Raw genomic sequence first — 17,288 nt, 5'->3', positions numbered from 1 at the left:
TCAATAGCAAGAATGTCCTTTCTCAGATTAGGAGACCAAAACTGTATAAAATATTCAAGCTGTGGCCTCACCAAGGCCCTGTACAACTACAGTAAGACCTCCCTGCTCCTATACTCAAATCCTCTTGCTATGAAGGCCAACATGCCATTTTCCTCCTTCACCACCTGCTGTACCTGCATGCCTACCTTCAATGACTGATGTACCATGATACCCAGATCTCGTTGCACCTCCCCTTTTCCTAATCTGCCACCATTCAGATAATATTCTGCCTTCCTGTTTTTGCCACCAAAGTGGATAACCTCACATTTATCTACATTATACTGAATCTGCCATGCATTTGCCCACTCACCTAACCTGTCCAAGACACCCTGTTGCCTCTTAGCATCCCCCTTGCAGCTCACACCACCACTCAGCTTAGTGTTATCTGCAAACTTGGAGATATTACATTCAATTCCTTCGTCTAAATTATTAATGTATATTGTAAATAGCTGGGCTCCCAGCACTGAACCTTGTGGTACCCCACTAGTCACTGCCTGCCCATTCTGAAAAGGACCCGTTTATTCCTACTCTCTGCTTCCTGTCTGCCAACCAGTTCTGTATCCACGTCAATACATTACCCCAAATACAATGTGCTTTAATTTTGCACATTAATCTCTTGTGTGGGACCTTGTCAAAAGCCTTTTGAAAGTCCAAATACTCCAAATCCACTGGTTCTCCCTTGTTCACTCTACTAGTTACATCCTCAAAATATTCTAGAAGATTTGCATCATGACATGCACAGAAGAGGAGACAGAGAGAGAGGGAGCTGAGAGTGATTGAAAGTGTGTGTGGCTGTGGTGTGTGCTTGTTTGGCTGTTGTGGAGATTCACCAGCAGCAAAAAGCCTACAAAGCACCAAGAGCATAGTTGGCACCGAGTTTTTGTCCAACAAATAAGATATAACATGGAAGGGATGGAGGAGGCCCTGGAGCTGTTAGCCAGGAACATTGGTGGCAGAGGGCTCCCAGTGGTCCTGGAGCGCTGCACTGCACCCCAAGGTGCCAAGCCCCCATTGCCAACAACACATTAGAGCCAGGAGGAAGATCTTTCTTCTGGCTCAGAGCACGTTCCCACCTCAGGACCGTCCTCTCCCGTATCCGTCCAAGCAGCGGTTCTGCCGTCAACCCCTCTCCCCCACCCCCGAATGAAGCATTGCCTGGCTCCTTGGCCAGGCGGCTTGGAGTCAGGAGGGGAAGGGAGAGAGGTGGGAGGAGAAGCGGGGGTGGCGGGGGGGGGGGGAATGGGTTGGTTTTTACAGAAATACAGATGATTTCAGACAAATGTTCAGTTTAAATGTTTTTTATTTAACAAAACCTTGTTGCGCATTGGCTCAGATAGCTGCACCATTACATACTGGTGATTCCTTAACATCAAAGGGTATAATGACACTTAACTTCAATCAACTTAAACTTTAACTGTCACCAAGATGATGCCCACCATTGGTGTATGATCTGCACACCCAGCAGTACGTCAGCCTTGTAAATAACACCAACTTTCTTTCAGGCAAAGCGCTCATTGATGAACTCCTGATGTAAGGCTCTTACATCTATCATGACACCATGGGCCCTTTCATGCGGTCTACAGGGGGGCGGAGGCATGGCTTCAGCGTCAGCCTGATTGTCTGGGCCGATGTCAGCGTCCGCCTCCTCATCCTTCTCTTCCTCTCTGTGGTGAGGTGGACTGTCAGACTCCTCAGGCAATTCTTGTCCCCTCCTGATAGCCAAGTTGTGCAGCATGGAGCACACCACCACGAATTGAGCTACCTGTTCAGGGTGGTATTGGAGCTCGCCTCCTGAGTGGTCCAGGCATCTAAAGCGCTGCTTAAGCACTCCAATGGTTTTCTCCACGATATTGCGAGTGGCTCTGTGGCTCTCATTGTATCGCCTGTCGGCTTTGGTGTGGGTGTCACGCAGGGGAGGTCATCAGCCAGGTGGCGAGGCCATATCCTTTGTCACCAAGCATCCAGCATTGACCTTGTGGCTTATTGTTAAGTCAGATACAGTGCTCTCATGCAGGATGTGAGCTTCATGGATGCTGCCCGGAAATTTAGCATTCACTGCCATTATAATTTGCTTGTGGTCGACAACGAGTTGGACATTCAAGGGGTGGAATCCCTTCCGGTTCCTGAAAACCTCAGCATCCCGCATTGCGCTGTGCATTTAGTCTATTGCTCCCTTTACCTCCCCTTTTCCTAATCTATCACCATTCAGATAATATTCTGTCTTCCTGTTTTTGCCACCAAAGTGGATAACCTCACAGTTATCTACATTATACTGCATCTGCCATGCATTTACCCACTCACCTAACCTGTCCAATTCACCCTGCAGCCTCTTAGCATTCTCCTCACAGCTCACACTGCCACCCAGCTTAGTGTCATCTGCAAAGTTGGAGATATTACATTCAATTCCTTCGTCTAAATCATTAATGTATATTGGAAATAGCTGGGTTCCCAGCACTGAACCTTGCGGTACCCCAATAGTCACTACCTGCCATTCTGAAAAGGACCCGTTTATTCCTACTCTTTGCTTCCTGTCTGCCAACTAGTTCTCCATCCACGTCAATACATTACCCCCAATACCATATGCTTTAATTTTGCACACTAATCTTATGTGTGGCACTTTGTCAAAAGCCTTTTGAAAGTCCAAATAAATCACATTCTCTCTACTTGTTACATCCTCAAAAAATTCTAGAAGATTTGTCAAGGATGATTTCCCTTTCATAAATCCATGCTGACTTAGACCGATCCTGTCACTGCTTTCCAAATGCATTGCTATTATAGCTTTAATAATTGATTCCAACATTTTCCCCACTACCAATGTCAGGCTAACAAGTCTATAATTCCCTGTTTTCTCTCTCCCTCTTTTTTTAAAAAGTGGGGTCATATTAGCTACATGGGAACTGATCCAGAGTCGATAGAATTTTGGAAAATGACCTCCAATGCATCCACTTCTTTAAGAACTGACTTAAGTATTAAATATTGGATTTCTAATTACTGCGAGTTCAATGCAAAAACCCACAGAAAGTCTGTGGGCAAGTGCAAGTGTAATGAAAGGCTGCGCCATTTATTCGCCGCTGACCACAAAATCCGAGCCATTGATGAACACCGTCTGAGCACAGAACTTGCTCAAGCCTTGGTCTTCCAATTAGAAATTTCTTGAAAATTAACTTAGAGAGAAAATTAGACTGAAAATTGTTATTTGTTTTACAGGTGATAAAAATGCTCTCAGACACATCCTCCTTTACCACCTCCTCAAAGGCGTTTACATCGGAGGCGGTATTGAATATGGAGTCACAAATATACTGAAATCATACCAGGGCAGCAGAGTTATGATAAAACTGGTATGGTTCACCTCTGTCCCTTGACTAGATGTACATTGCAGCCTCGTTTACTTAAAGCTGAAATACTCCACAACATGTATGTTCAAACACATCCTTGTTATACAGTGGGAAAAGATGTCATTTAATCAACCAATACAAGGCATCTGTTGTTTATCGGATAAGTAATTAGCTGGCCAAAATCTTACCTGGTAAAATGACAGCCTATCATGTAGGGGAAATTTTAACAAGGAAAAATGGACTAACTTTTTACTGGGGGAAATGATAATGTATACCTGTATAGAGCATATGTCCTTAATACATGGAACATCTAACCTTCTCACGGGGCAATATCTGAGTCACAACATCTTGATCTGTTCCATGCCCTTCAGCAAGTCAGTAAACACCTGAAAGACTTGACTGTTTACTGTACTACAGTTCCATCGGTACAGGACACCCTTAGTACTTCACCTAAATGGTCATTATTCATGTGTGAGCCTTGTCAGTGAATGTTGGCAGTCTTTAAAACAATGGTGAGGAAAGGAACAGTGGGAATTTGTAGCCAAGCGTACCCCCACACCCCCCCCCCCTCCTTCCACCCACCTTCCCCTCCCCCTCCCTTTGTTTACCTGTATTTGTAACAGGGATTGCTGAATAACATTCGTGAGTGAGAACTCTGGGCAATTTATCCTCCATGACCCAGAGATGCCGTGGACACTTGTAACACGTCACTGCTTTCCCGGCTTGGATCAACTAATACAGCACAGACCGGGGATTGAACCTGAGACCTTTGTGGTTTGTATGGCTCAGTTACTCAATGGGTAAAATCACTGAACCATTAAGAGAGCCTTACTTAACTTTAAAGATGAAACCAAGAAATATCATTGTTCACAAATTAGAAGTACATGGGTCATCTATTGTAAAGAAAACAAATTATTGATCAAAGGCTGAGAGTGCACTCAAGTCATCAATCCTCTTTGCTTTTAGGTGAACAACACAATGTTGGTAAATAATGTGAAGTCCAAGGAATCTGATCTCATGGCAAACAATGGTGTTATTCATGTAGTCAACTCATTACTCTTTCCAAAAGGTAAGCTTTCTATTCTCTATATGATGGGTTACAGAACCTCTTCCAATTTTCCAATTAGTTAAATCTGAAAGGATTCATTGCTAAATGAACCCTTTCAATCTGTGTGCTGTCTGTCCATCTATCCCTGTGTGTTTCAGAATGGTAGCAGACCTGCATTGGGAATTTCCTCAGGGATTCTTCCGATCTTTGCCTGCCCCCATACCCCCATGACATTGGTGGTAGATTGGCACAAACTCGTTTTTACTCAGTTTATGTGGAGTTTCCTCTGTCCTCCTGTTGAAGTTACAGCAGCCAATCAGGAGAATCTCAGGGCATTTTTTTGTGCTGATATCATCTTAACCTAGGTGAAGTTTCAAAAAGGCCTAATATAGATACAAATCCAGCATGACATTTCTGACTGTTCCAATCCAAGAAAGACATTTTTTAAAGTTTCAGTCAGAACCATTAAAGTACACTTGGCATTTTGTTCTTTGCCAACATAACAACAGGTTCTATCTAATCACTTCAAAAGTGTGTGAAGGATTTTGAGATGTTTCAATGGTGGCATTTTTCATAATGACATGAATGCAGACATTTTTTCCTTGTTTATTCTCCCGGGACAAAGAATCTTGTGTACTTGAGTTATCTGTACAAATGGTCAGCCTGTGTAAATTCCACTTTGTGTGGGAAGAGCTAATGCCACCACCACATAGATCTCACCATAATCCAGCTTCCTTCTGAATTAATATGGATTAATCCACAATTTTTACCAAAATAAGAGTGGCCATTTTTTGACTTGTGAGCATGAGCAGTGAATGTTGGCATTCTACTCAATCATACGGGTGAATCCCCGTCTCGCTCAATCCCAACAACCGCACATAGACACTTTTTCAGTATAGGTCAGTGGCTAGCAGCCAATAGTAAGCACCACACGGACTACAGCGGTTCAAGAAGGCAGCTCACCACTGCCTTCTCAAGGACATTTGGGGATGGGCAATAAATGCTGGCCTTGCCAGTGATGCCCACATCCCAGGAATGAATTAAAAAAAGAATCAGGAATAAGAAGCATGGCTGATATGTTCTCCACTTCAGTCGAAGGATGCAAAGGCTATTTGTAGATCCTCACTGTCACCCCAGATACCTCCGCAGCAAGGATTGAACCTGACATCCTCCTGCTCTGTATGGTTCAGCACCACACAAAATGGCCACAAGGCACTGGATAAGCTTGTCATTTTTTTTTGTATTTTTCTCTAATGTGGGCAAATGCCAAATTTTGCTATGTATTACATGACGGGACATTATTAGTTGATATAATTCACCATTATGTTTTAATCACCAGTTATGAATGCTGCTTTTTGTCTTAATTATTAATGTAATTGATTATTAGAGTGTGGGAATATTGATTGTTTACATACATTAGTAAATTAAGGTCATGACTTTAAATCTTTAATCCATTTCAACAGATCTTCCTGTAGGAACTGACTATCTGTACAGAATTCTTACAAAAATAATCAAGTACATTCAGTTTAAGGTAAGTTTAAAAAAAATAAAATTGGAATGTCAAGAACCAAATAAATATATTATATACCTTTTGAATTAGTAAAATGAAATATGCTTAAATAAATGATATGTAACAATCAGCAGTGAGATACTATCAATATCCTTACAGGGAGCATGGCCACTTGTGAGCAACAAAGCCACAAGTGTGCTATGGCTAGTTCCTTGGGTGGAGATATTGAACATGGTGGAAATATTGATCATATCTTAATGCTGACAAGATTTTGCAAGCACCCCAGGGATCATGTGGATCTACCAACGAATGAAAGAAGGGAATCCCCATTCATGCTAATGGAAATTATGTATGTATGGAAACCCCATAAGTATGAATGGGAATACCACAAAACATACATGTACATATAAAATAAAGTTTTTAAAAATGACATATTTAAAATTAATTAAAGTGCCATTTAATTAAATATTGAAAAATAAATTTAAATGTTTTAAGGGTCTAAAAAAATAACTTTACCATTGTACAGGTTTTTTAATGTTTAAATGATTGAAAAAGGAACACTTCAATTTTTTTTTTAACTCTTACGCTGGTAAAAGCAGGCCGTGCAGGCGTAAGAATTTCACGGGCATTCGCGGGGCAGAAGTTGGGCAAATAGCCCAATTCTCCGCCCACGGATGCCCTTTACCCGGGACTGCGTTGGATCAGTAGATCACAAGTTCTGGGTTTTCAAGCATGCACTTTGCATACGAAAACTCGGAACATGTGCGGACCTTACGGGCACGTATGCACCTCATACTCACCCATAGGTGTCGCAAATTACAGGCCATTATCTTGCATTTTCCCACTAAAGGTAGCTGGAAATCATGATTTTTATCCTCATCTCTGATTTATGTAGGACTTTGTGACCTTGAAATTACACCGTCATAAATAACTGAGAAAACTTTCCGAAACTAAAGAACTAGTACAAGAGAGAGAGGCTGCACCTAAACCAAGTGGGAAGAGAGCCTTGCAAATAACATTGAGGCAGCAATCGAAAATCATTTAACCAACATAGGTTGTGAGCTGGGTCGATGGAGGGTTGAGGGCAGGGATGAAACGGGATCTCAGATGAGACTTATCGTAGGGGACAAGCTAGTCAACAGGTCGGTGTGGACATAAATATCTGGAGAGTCACACATGAGCTGGAGACCAGAAATAAGCGCAGGAGGGGTAACTTGAAAGGAGATGAGATGTACATGAATACAAGATTCATTAGGAATACAGGGGTCAGCTTTGACTTTTGGTTGAGTAACCGGTGGAGTGTGCTGGTCAGCTGACAATTCTGGCGACAAAGAGGCCCCTATGATTTTAAACCCTGGCATCATTTAAATCTAGCCAGTGACATGTGGGGTGCCAAATGGCTTGCAGGGTTGAGGCCTCCAAATCGGGCTGTTGTGATTGCCAGCAAAATAAGTTGCCGGGGAAAGGGGACGCGATCGTGGAGGGTGGGGGTCCCAGGATGACACTGGTTCAGATTATTTTTGTGGACCCCCAGAGGAGCAAGACCCACAAAATTAATTTGCCATTTATATTTAGTGGGCCTCTTTGGTTCCATCGTCCATGGCACTGCGTAGGCTCCGACGCATTCCTAAAATGAAAATCGGGGTTCTATTTATGTCATAGGACACCAATTTCCATATTAAAAGGAGCCTGTTGCCTGAAACGAGCAGATGTTTGGGACACCTGACAGTAGACCCCTTTCACAAGCAGTGCCAATAGACTAACACATAATTCATACCTAAATTATTAGCTGGTCAAATAAATTCAGCAGCTTGAAGGAAAAACCATGTACGTTTTACATGTTGCTGTTCAATCCTGGCTGCATCGCTGGTGCTAATGGGGTGGTAAGGTTTCTGATTCCATTTTGAGACCTGTTAATGCCAGTCAAAGGCGATCAAAATCGACCCCATGATGCCAGAACTGGAGGCTGTTGCAGCAATAAAAAACTACAAAGTAATGGGAATATCAGAAGCATGGTTAAATACTCAAGATGGCAATGAAAATAATATTCAGAGGCATAGGGTGTCCGGAAAAGACAGTGGTGACAAAAGAGGGGCTGGTGTAGCCTACACATGAGATACGTGGAAAGTAAATAAACATGATGCTGTGGAATGGGCGTGGGGGGAAGCTGCAGAATAAACCACTATGAGTAGACATCTCTAAAGTGAAAAAAATCCAAGATTATACGAGAGGTATTCTACAGATCCCAGGTCAACATAAGAAGGAGGACAAGTTGCTCTATGAAGGGATAGAAAGGGTAGATGAGAACAGAAAAGTTATTTCAATCAACCAAATATAAACTGGGGTAACACAAATGTTTTAGAATCAGAGAAATACAATGTAATATTGTAATGTAAGAACTGTTTTATGATCAAGTGCATCAAGTAAGCAATCAAAGCAGTTCTCATCTTGCTCTGATATTTGTAAATGATCCAGGTAATATATACAGGAAATAAAAATCATAGCACCCTGGGGAACAGTGACTATAAAATGATGAAGTATATTATGATCTAAGTGCCAGAAATGTCTAAACAGCAGCCAGGTGGATAACTTTAAAAGGGCTAAATTCAATGAAACGAGGAAACAGCTACAGTAAATAGATTGGCAGAGATTTTTCAACAATTCTCTGGAGGAAAGTGAAACACCTTTGAAAGTATAATGCTGAGCATGCAGGATAAATAAATTCCAAAACTTAACTAGCAAACGGAGCAAACCCAAAATCGATTAACAAATTCAAAGTGAGATAAAGAGGGAAATTACCTCTACAAATCCTATAGGGAAAAAAGAGGGAAGGGGATCAATGCGGAAACAGGTTAAAAAGATGATCAGGGCTGTGAAGAGAGAGACCAAAGAAGGCGTAGCAGCAGAAGCTAAATAAGTACATCAGTAGCATCATCATCATCATCATCATTATAGGCAGTCCCTCAAAATCGAGAAAGACTTGCTTCCACTCTAAGGTGACTGTACAGTCCAATATGGGAATTACAGTCCCTGTCACAGGTGGGGCAGAGAGTGGTTGAAGGAAAGGGTGGGTGGGTAGGCTGGTTTTCTGCATGCTTCTTCCGCTGTCTGCGCTTGGTTTCTGCATGCTCTCGGCGACGAGACTCGAGCTGCTCAGCGCTCTCCCGGATGCTCTTCCTCCATTAGGGTGGTCTTGGGCCAGGGACTCCCAGTAGCATAACAGTAAGAGGGCAGTCAAGAAAAGAGTTCAAAATGGTAAAAGGTGTAAATAGAATTGAATAGATACAGAATAGAATAGAATTGAAACTGAGATAAAGACAAAATGGTTCATAATGAATAGTTTATGTTCAAAAAGGGGGCGAGCGAAGGTATAGAAACATAGAAACATAGAAAATAGGTGCAGGAGTAGGCCATTCAGCCATTCGAGCCTGCATCACCATTCAATAAGATCATGGCTGATCATTCCCTCAGTACCTCTTTCCTGCTTACTCTCCATATCCCTTGATCCCTTTAGCCATAAGGGCAATATCTAATTCCCTCTTGAATATATCTAACAAACTGGCATCAACAACTCTCTGCGGTAGAGAATTCCACAGGTTCACAACTCTCTGAGTGAAGAAGATTCTCCTCATCTTGGTCCTACATGGCTTACCCCTTATCCTTAGACTGTTACCCCTGGTTCTGGACTTCCCCAACATCGGGAACATTCTTCCTGCATCTAACCTGTCCAAACCCGTCAGAATTCTATATGTTTCTATGAGATCACCTCTCATCCTTCTAAACTCCAGTGAATACAGGCCCAGTCGATCCAGTCTCTCCTCATATGTCAGTCCTTCCATCCCGGGAATCAGTCTGGTGAACCTTCGCTGTACTCCCTCAATAGCAAGAATGTCCTTCCTCAGATTATGAGACCAAAACTGAACACAATATTCCAGGTGAGACCTCACCAAGGCCCTGTACAACTGCAGTAAGACCTCCCTGCTCCAATACTCAAATCCCCTAGCTATGAAGGCCAACATGCCAATTGCCTTCTTCACAACCTGCTGTACCTACATACCAACTTTCAATGACTGATGTACCATAATACCCAGGTCTCGTTGCACCTCCCCTTTTCCTAATATGCCGCCATTCAGATAATATTCTGCCTTCACGTTTTTACTATCAAAGTGGATAACCTTACATTTATCCACATTATACTGCATCTGCCATGCATTTGCCCATTCACCTAACCTGTCCAAGTCACCCTGCAGCCTCTTAGCATCCTCCTTGCGGCTCACACCGCCACCCAGCTTCGTGTCATCTGCAAACTTGGAGATATTACACTCAATTCCTTCGTCCAAATAATGAACATATATTGTAAATAGCTGGGGTCCCAGCACTGAACCTTGCGGTACCCGAGTAGTCACTGCCTGGCATTCTGAAAAGGACCCGTTAATCCCGACTCTCTGCTTCCTGTCTGCCAACCAATTCTCTATCCACGTCAGTACATTACCCCCAATACCATGTGCTTTAATTTTGCACAACAATCTCTTGTGTGGGACCTTGTCAAAAACCTTTTGAAAGTCCAAATGCACCACATCCACTGTTTCTCCCTTGTGCACTCTACTAGTTACATCCTCAAAAAATTCTAGAAGATTTGTCAAGCATGATTTCCCTTTCATAAATCCATGCTGACTTCGACCAAGCCTGTCACTGCTTTCCAAATGCGCTCCTATTTCATCTTTAATAATTGATTCCAACATTTTCCCCACCACCGATGTCAGGCTAACCGGTCTATAGTTCTCCGTTTTCTCTCTCCCTTCTTTTTATAAAAGTGATGTTACATTAGCTACCCTCCAGTCCATAGGAACTGATCCAGAGTCGTTAGACTGTTGGAAAATGATCACCAATGCATCCACTATTTCTAGGGCCACTTCCTTAAGTACTCTGGGATGCAGACTATCAGGCCCTGGGGATTTATCGGCCTTCAATCCCATCAATTTCCCTAACACAATTTCCTGACTAATAAGGATTTCCTTCAGTTCCTCCTTCTCGCTAGATCCTCTGTCCCCTAGTATTTCCGGAAGGTTATTCGTGTCTTTCTTCAAGAAGACAGAACCAAAGTATTTGTTCAATTGGTCTGCCTTTTCTTTGTTCCCCATTATAAATTCACCTGATTCTGACTGTAAGGGACCTACATTTGTCTTCACTAATCTCTTTCTCTTCACACATCTAAGGAAGATTTTGCCTTCATTTTTTATGTTCCCAGCAAGCTTCCTCTCGCACTCTTATTTCCCCCCTCCCAATTAAACACTTTGTCCTCATCTGCTGAATTCTAAATTTCTCCCTGTCCTCAGGTTTGCTACTTTTTCTTGAATTTAACACTATCCCTAATTTCCCTTGTTAGCCACGGTTGAGCCACCTTCCTCGTTTTATTTTTACGCCAGACAGGAATGTACAATTGTTGAAGTTCATCCATGTGATACTTAAATACCTATCCACCGTCAACCTTTTAAGTATCATTTGCCAGTCTATTGTAGCCAATTCACGTCTTATACCATCAAAGTTACCTTTCTCCAAGTTCAGGATCCTAGTCTCTGAATTAACTGTGTCACTCTCCATCTTAGTAAAGAATTCTACCATATTATGGTCACTCTTCCCCAAGGGGCCTCGCACAACAAGATTGCTAATTAGCCCTTTCTCATTACACATCACCCAGTCTAGGATGGCCAGCCCTCTGGTTGGTTGCTCGACATATTGGTCTAGAAAACCATCCTTAATACTCTCCAGGAAATCCTCCTCTACCGTATTGCTACCAGTTTGGTTAGCCCAATCTATATGTAGATTAAAGTCGCCCATGATTACTGCTGTACCTTTATTGCACTCATCCCTAATTTCTTGTTTGATGCTGTCCCCAAACTCACTACTACTGTTTGGTGGTTTGTACACAACTCCCACTAGCGTCTTCTGCCCTTTGGAATTCCGCAGCTCTACCCATACAGATTCCACATCATCCAAGCTAATGTCCTTCCTTACTATTGCGTTAATTTCCTCTTTTACCAATAACGCTACCCCACCTCCTTTTCCTTTCTGTCTATCCTTCCTGAATGTTAACTACCCCTGGATGTTGAGTTTCCAGCCTTGGTCACCCTGGAGCCATATCTTCATAATCCCAATTATATCATATTCATTAATAGCTGCCTGCGCAGTTAATTCGTCCACCTTATTACGAATACTCCTCGCATTGAGGCATAGAGTCTTCAGGCTTGTCTTTTTAATCCCTTTATAATTTTGCTATAATGTGGCCCTTTTTGATTTTTGCCTTGGGTTTCTCTGCCCTCCACTTTTACTTTTCTTCTTTCTATCTTTTGTTTCTGCCCCATTTTACTTCCCTCTGTCTCCCTGCCCACTGCCATATTAGGTTAACCCCTCCCCAACAGCACTAGCAAACACTCTCACTAGGACATTGGTTCCAGTCCTGCCCAGGTGCAGACCGTCTGTTTTGTACTGGTCCCACCTCCCCCAGAACCGGTTCCAATGTACCAGGAATTTAAATCCCTCCCTTCTGCATCACTCCTCAAGCCACATATTCATCTTAGCTATCCTGCTATTTCTACTCTGATTAGCATGTGGAACTTGTAGCAATCCTGAGATTACTACGTTTGAGGTCCTGCTTTTTAACTTAATCCCTAGCTCCCTAAATTCAGCTTGTAGGACCTCATCCCATTTTTTACCTATATCTTTGGTACCTATATGCACCACGACAACTGGCTGTTCACCCTCCCCCTCCAAAATGTCCTGCAGCCGCTCCGAGACATCCTTGACCCTTGCACCAGGGAGGGAACATACTATCCTGGAGTCTCGGTTGCGACAGCAGAAATGCCTATCTATTCCCCTTACAATAGAATCCCCTACCACTATAGCTCCCCCATTCTTTTTCCTGCCCTTCTGTGCAGCAGAGCCACCTATGGTGCCATGAACTTGCTGCTGCTGCCCTCCCCTGATGAGTCATCCCCCCCAACAGTACCCAAAACGGTGTATCTGTTTTGCAGGGGATGACCATAGGGGACCCCTGCACTACCTTCCTTCCACTGCTCTTCCTGCTGGTCACCCATTCCCTCTCTGCCTTTGTAACCTGTGGTGTGATCAACTCACTAAACATGCTATTCACGACATCCTCAGCATTGCGGATGCTCCAGCGTGAAGCCACCTGCAGCTCCAGTGCCGCAATGTGGTCTGTCAGGAGCTGCAGCTGGACACACTTCCCGCACATGTAGTATCTCTCTTGTATGGTGAATGGTTGTACCCTACAGGATATATTTCATTTTAGTTATGCTTCTTGTGGCTGTGAATATTCTTTTTGTGAATTGGAATCTCAGTTTGACCTAACAGACAATCGGCTATAATGTTCCACTGGAAAGTATCATGGTGAAAAGTTAAGTTGTGGGACAAAACTTTGTGAGCATGCTTTAATGCTTACCTTGCCATACTTATTGGGTGACTGGGAATAACATTAACCTACAGGAGTTTGCTGTTTAGTCAATCGCTTTGCTGTCTTTCTTGTCCATGGGACTTTCGTTTTGTTCCCCCTAGATTTTTCAAATTTGTTCTTCTTTAAATAAAATGTAAATATTGTTGAAGAATAATACTGTAAGAGGAGTGATGAAAGATATGTGTGTTATCCCTTCACATCTCATTGTGAAACCTGTACAGTGTTCAATCAAATGGAAAAATATTAATGGTTTTATGAAATTTATGTATTTTATGAATTCTTTACAGATAAACTTTAATTTCTTCTTTTAGCTGCTATCATACTATTTTAACCAGAATAAAATACATTTCAGAGGAATGTAAACCCTCTAATATTTCTTCTATGGAAGAAGACTGAGTGAGGACTAAGTACATCACCCCTGTGCTCGCTGACCTACATTGGCTCTTGGTTAAGCAACGCCTCGATTTAAAAATTCTTATCCTTGTTTTCAAGTCCCACCATAGTCTCGCCCTGCTCTATCTCTGTAATCTCCTCCAGCCCTACAACCCTCCAAGATATCTGCACTCCAGCAATTGTGCCTCTTGCGCATCCCCGATTTTAATCACTCTACCATTGGTATCCGTGCCCTCAGCTGCCAAGGCCTTAAGCGCTGGAATTCCCTTCATAAACCTCTCCGCCTCTCTACCTCTCCTTCCTCCTTTAATACGCTCCTTAAACCTTACCTCTTTGACCAAGTTTTTGGTCATCTACCCTACTATCTCCTTATGTGGCTCAGTGTCAAATTTTGTATTATAATGTTCCTGTGAATCGCCTTGGGACGTTTTACCATGTTAAGGGTGCTATATAAATATAAGTTGTTGTTGTATTATATGAATAACATAATTATACAATATCTCTTTTGTTCCATTACTTTCTTTGTATAGTTTATCCCGGGTTACACCTACAAAGAAATCAGACTGCCCATCATCAGTAAGTTCTTTAACTATTCGCAGTATTTTTGAAAGTTTGAAATGTTTGTACATGTATTGTAATTAATGCTTTTTGCTATAAAACATCTATTTGTCTTCTTTTGAAATTAATAGTTTAAGATTTAAAACACAAAAAAATGTCATTAGGTTGTATCAAACAAAGAAAAAAATAAAACAAAATGATAAAACAGAAAGCATCAGAGGATGAAGGGGTCATCTGAGAGATCTGAGGTTGCTATATATGTTTGTCATGGTTATCAAGACTCGCCTGTCTTCAAGCTACACCGCGTTAAACCCAGACTATTTTCAATTCCAATGAATCTGTGAAGGGACTGCCAAATTCAAGTCTATGCCCATCCCTTGGAGAATCTTTCAGGAGCTACCATTGTCAGGAATCCCCCATCCAAAATCAGGCAGTATCACAGCGCAGAATGAAGGAAAATTCTGAGTGAAGCCTGCTGCTGCCTCACTCTGTCCCCACTGGGACTGCTGCTGTCCTCTCCTTCCATGGGAATGGAAGTTGGGGGTCCGGCGGGGGGCAGAGGGGGATCTGGGTTGTGGAGAACAGGGCCCATGTTCCCAGAGGATTTCCTGCCTATCTACTTCGGTTACTGCTGCTTCCTGGGGCCGCCATAAGGAAAGTGACAGTAAGTCCTGGGAAGCAGTGGGAACAACCCTGAGTTCTCCCCGTAGAGGAAAATGGCATTGTAGCAGCTTCCTCGTCCTCAAACTTCACCCCACTTGCCTTTTTATGTAGGCCTTGTTGTGTGCCAAGGCCTACCAGGATGCCAATTCCTGTAAATTTCTTCTGATGTTGCCTTGCCAGAACACTGCCACTGGGAGGAGAATCGTGGTCCATGACTCTTTATCAGAAACTTCTCATTTGGCTCTGATTTTTTTCTGTTTTTGAGTGTAATCCTCCAAGGTTGGTAATGACTGAGTATGTTGTCACTCAAGCATGTGAGTGTAACCTGGACCATAGTCTCCAGTTTAACAGCAGTCTGCTTTCCCTTGGTTTTGCATGTCCATGTCATGGGGATGTACTCCAAAGGTTGGTAGCAATGTATATCCTCAGGTTTAACCTTGCTCAAAGGGATTACTTGGAGGACGACCAAGAAAAATGCCCAAATAACTCTTGAGTTATTAGTTTATCCTCTGACCATTTTCTATCAAATGGAGCACAAACGGAAGGATTTGAAAACAATTTAAAAGCCATGATATAACTTTGATGGGAATCTACAGGATGACAACTTCTGCAGGCCTATGCATGAAAAGAAGCAGCTGAAGAGATAGAAAAGGAAAATGTTATAACAAATTGCAAGAGATGTTATGCCAAGTTCTCTGGCATGAACTTCTCCTGCTTATGGTTGGTTTTAAATTGTAAATGCACTCTTGTCTGTAAACTGGTCTTGGGTTGACATGAAATTGCATGGAAAATTAAAATGGAAGATGCCTTTTAACCTTCATAAGCCAGAATCAATTTTAAATTTATATAACACCCACTGGTAAGAGAAGAAAAGCCATATGTTAACCTGGACCTCACCAAATGGGATGACTGACTGATTAATAAATGAGTTGTGACAAAAGGACACCGTACCTCCGTATGGAAGAAGAGTCTGCCGACAAGTTAATACTGGATCTGACGAGTGCTTTGCTTAGCTGAAGTGCAGATGAAAATGACAAGAAGAATGCTCACAATATGAACCTGAATGTGCCGAAGGAATCCGTGAAGCCCACTCCATGATGGTAATCGGCAGACAATTTGCCCTATTTGCTGACCTGGCTGGTGAAGGAGATGGAAAGCTTATAGAATTCCTGGAAGAATCTGTGGTATAGACTGCTCGGACCAAAGAGAAAATTAAATCAGAAAGTGGCACAGGACCAAATACTGCTTTCTTGTGATAGAAGGGACTAAGTTAACCAGAAGTACAAGTGACATCAACTGTGGATAAAACTAGCAAAAATTAGATCCAAAAATAGTTTAGTCAAAGGTAGCAGGAACTGAGCAGTAAGATGAGACTTGATATTGTAGTTAAGTGTGAAAAACCATGAAGTGGGTAAGGCAAATTGACAAGATGGAACTAAGAAGCTCTTTGATTGCAAGTAAGATCATTGGTTCCAATCAAATGAAGGACAAAGAAGATGGTGAGGATCAAAGCACCTTGCCAGTCTGAGAGTCATGCTCTCAGTAGCAAACAGGAAGTCACCCACTGCTGATGATCAGACAATATGGTTGACATCAGGACAAAGAAAGTAACATTGTTACAGTACAAAGCAGTCTGGGGTAGCAAGAGAGAGGCAGAGAAAAGTAATATTGGAGGAGGTAGAAATTAAGGCAGACGATGAGAAGAAAGGTCTTGGACATATTTGGAAGCATGTGAAGATGAAGGGCCGAAGTAATGTAAGAGTTTCATCGTATTATCAAAATGGTGAATGGGGAAAAGTACCTGTAATTTGGAAAGTGACTGTAATTACACAAGAAGGTTGCGAAGGAGCAAAATAAAAATTCCAGAGGCATCTATCTGCTTGGAATGCAGGGAAGATACTTGTAAGATCTGTCTGAATGGAATCTGAAACCTTCAGATGGAAAGTCAGTGTGGTTTTGGAAAGAGGTGCTGATTAGATCTTCACACTGAAATAGGTGGTTGGGAAGTTCTACGAGTATAGGAATAATCTGTGGATAGAAGAGAAATGTATTGATGATGGTCGGGAGTTGTTGGTGCTCTATGCAGTAGCTGCACAAATTACCAAATTGCAAAAGCAGATAGTCAAAGGAACAAAAGATTGCATGAGAATTGAAATCAAAGTCAATGCACTCTGTCATATTATCACCCATCGTGTTCAGTATTGTCTTGGATCATATTATGAGTGAGGCAATGTGAAGTAAATATACTAAAGGAAGTTGCCATGAAAATGT

The 17,288-nt window shown here is 42.3% G+C and overlaps 1 protein-coding gene across 3 annotated transcripts in view; it reads left to right on the top strand.

Annotated features, from left to right (window-relative positions):
* The window catches only part of LOC139275217 (periostin-like), a 90,315-nt gene that overhangs the window by 57,321 nt on the left and 15,706 nt on the right, over nt 1-17,288 (top strand). For all 3 annotated transcript variants that reach the window (XM_070892374.1, XM_070892373.1, XM_070892372.1), the window contains exons 13-16: nt 3,247-3,377; nt 4,341-4,443; nt 5,886-5,953; nt 14,327-14,372. In XM_070892374.1, coding sequence (XP_070748475.1) covers nt 3,247-3,377; nt 4,341-4,443; nt 5,886-5,953; nt 14,327-14,372 — 348 coding nt within the window. The remainder of the gene's footprint in view (nt 1-3,246; nt 3,378-4,340; nt 4,444-5,885; nt 5,954-14,326; nt 14,373-17,288) is intronic.

This window comes from Pristiophorus japonicus, chromosome 10, assembly GCF_044704955.1.
Source record: "Pristiophorus japonicus isolate sPriJap1 chromosome 10, sPriJap1.hap1, whole genome shotgun sequence".
Classification (NCBI taxonomy): domain Eukaryota; kingdom Metazoa; phylum Chordata; class Chondrichthyes; family Pristiophoridae; genus Pristiophorus; species Pristiophorus japonicus.
Note: the sequence above shows the minus strand (reverse complement) of the source record. Positions and strands in the feature narration are given on the sequence as shown.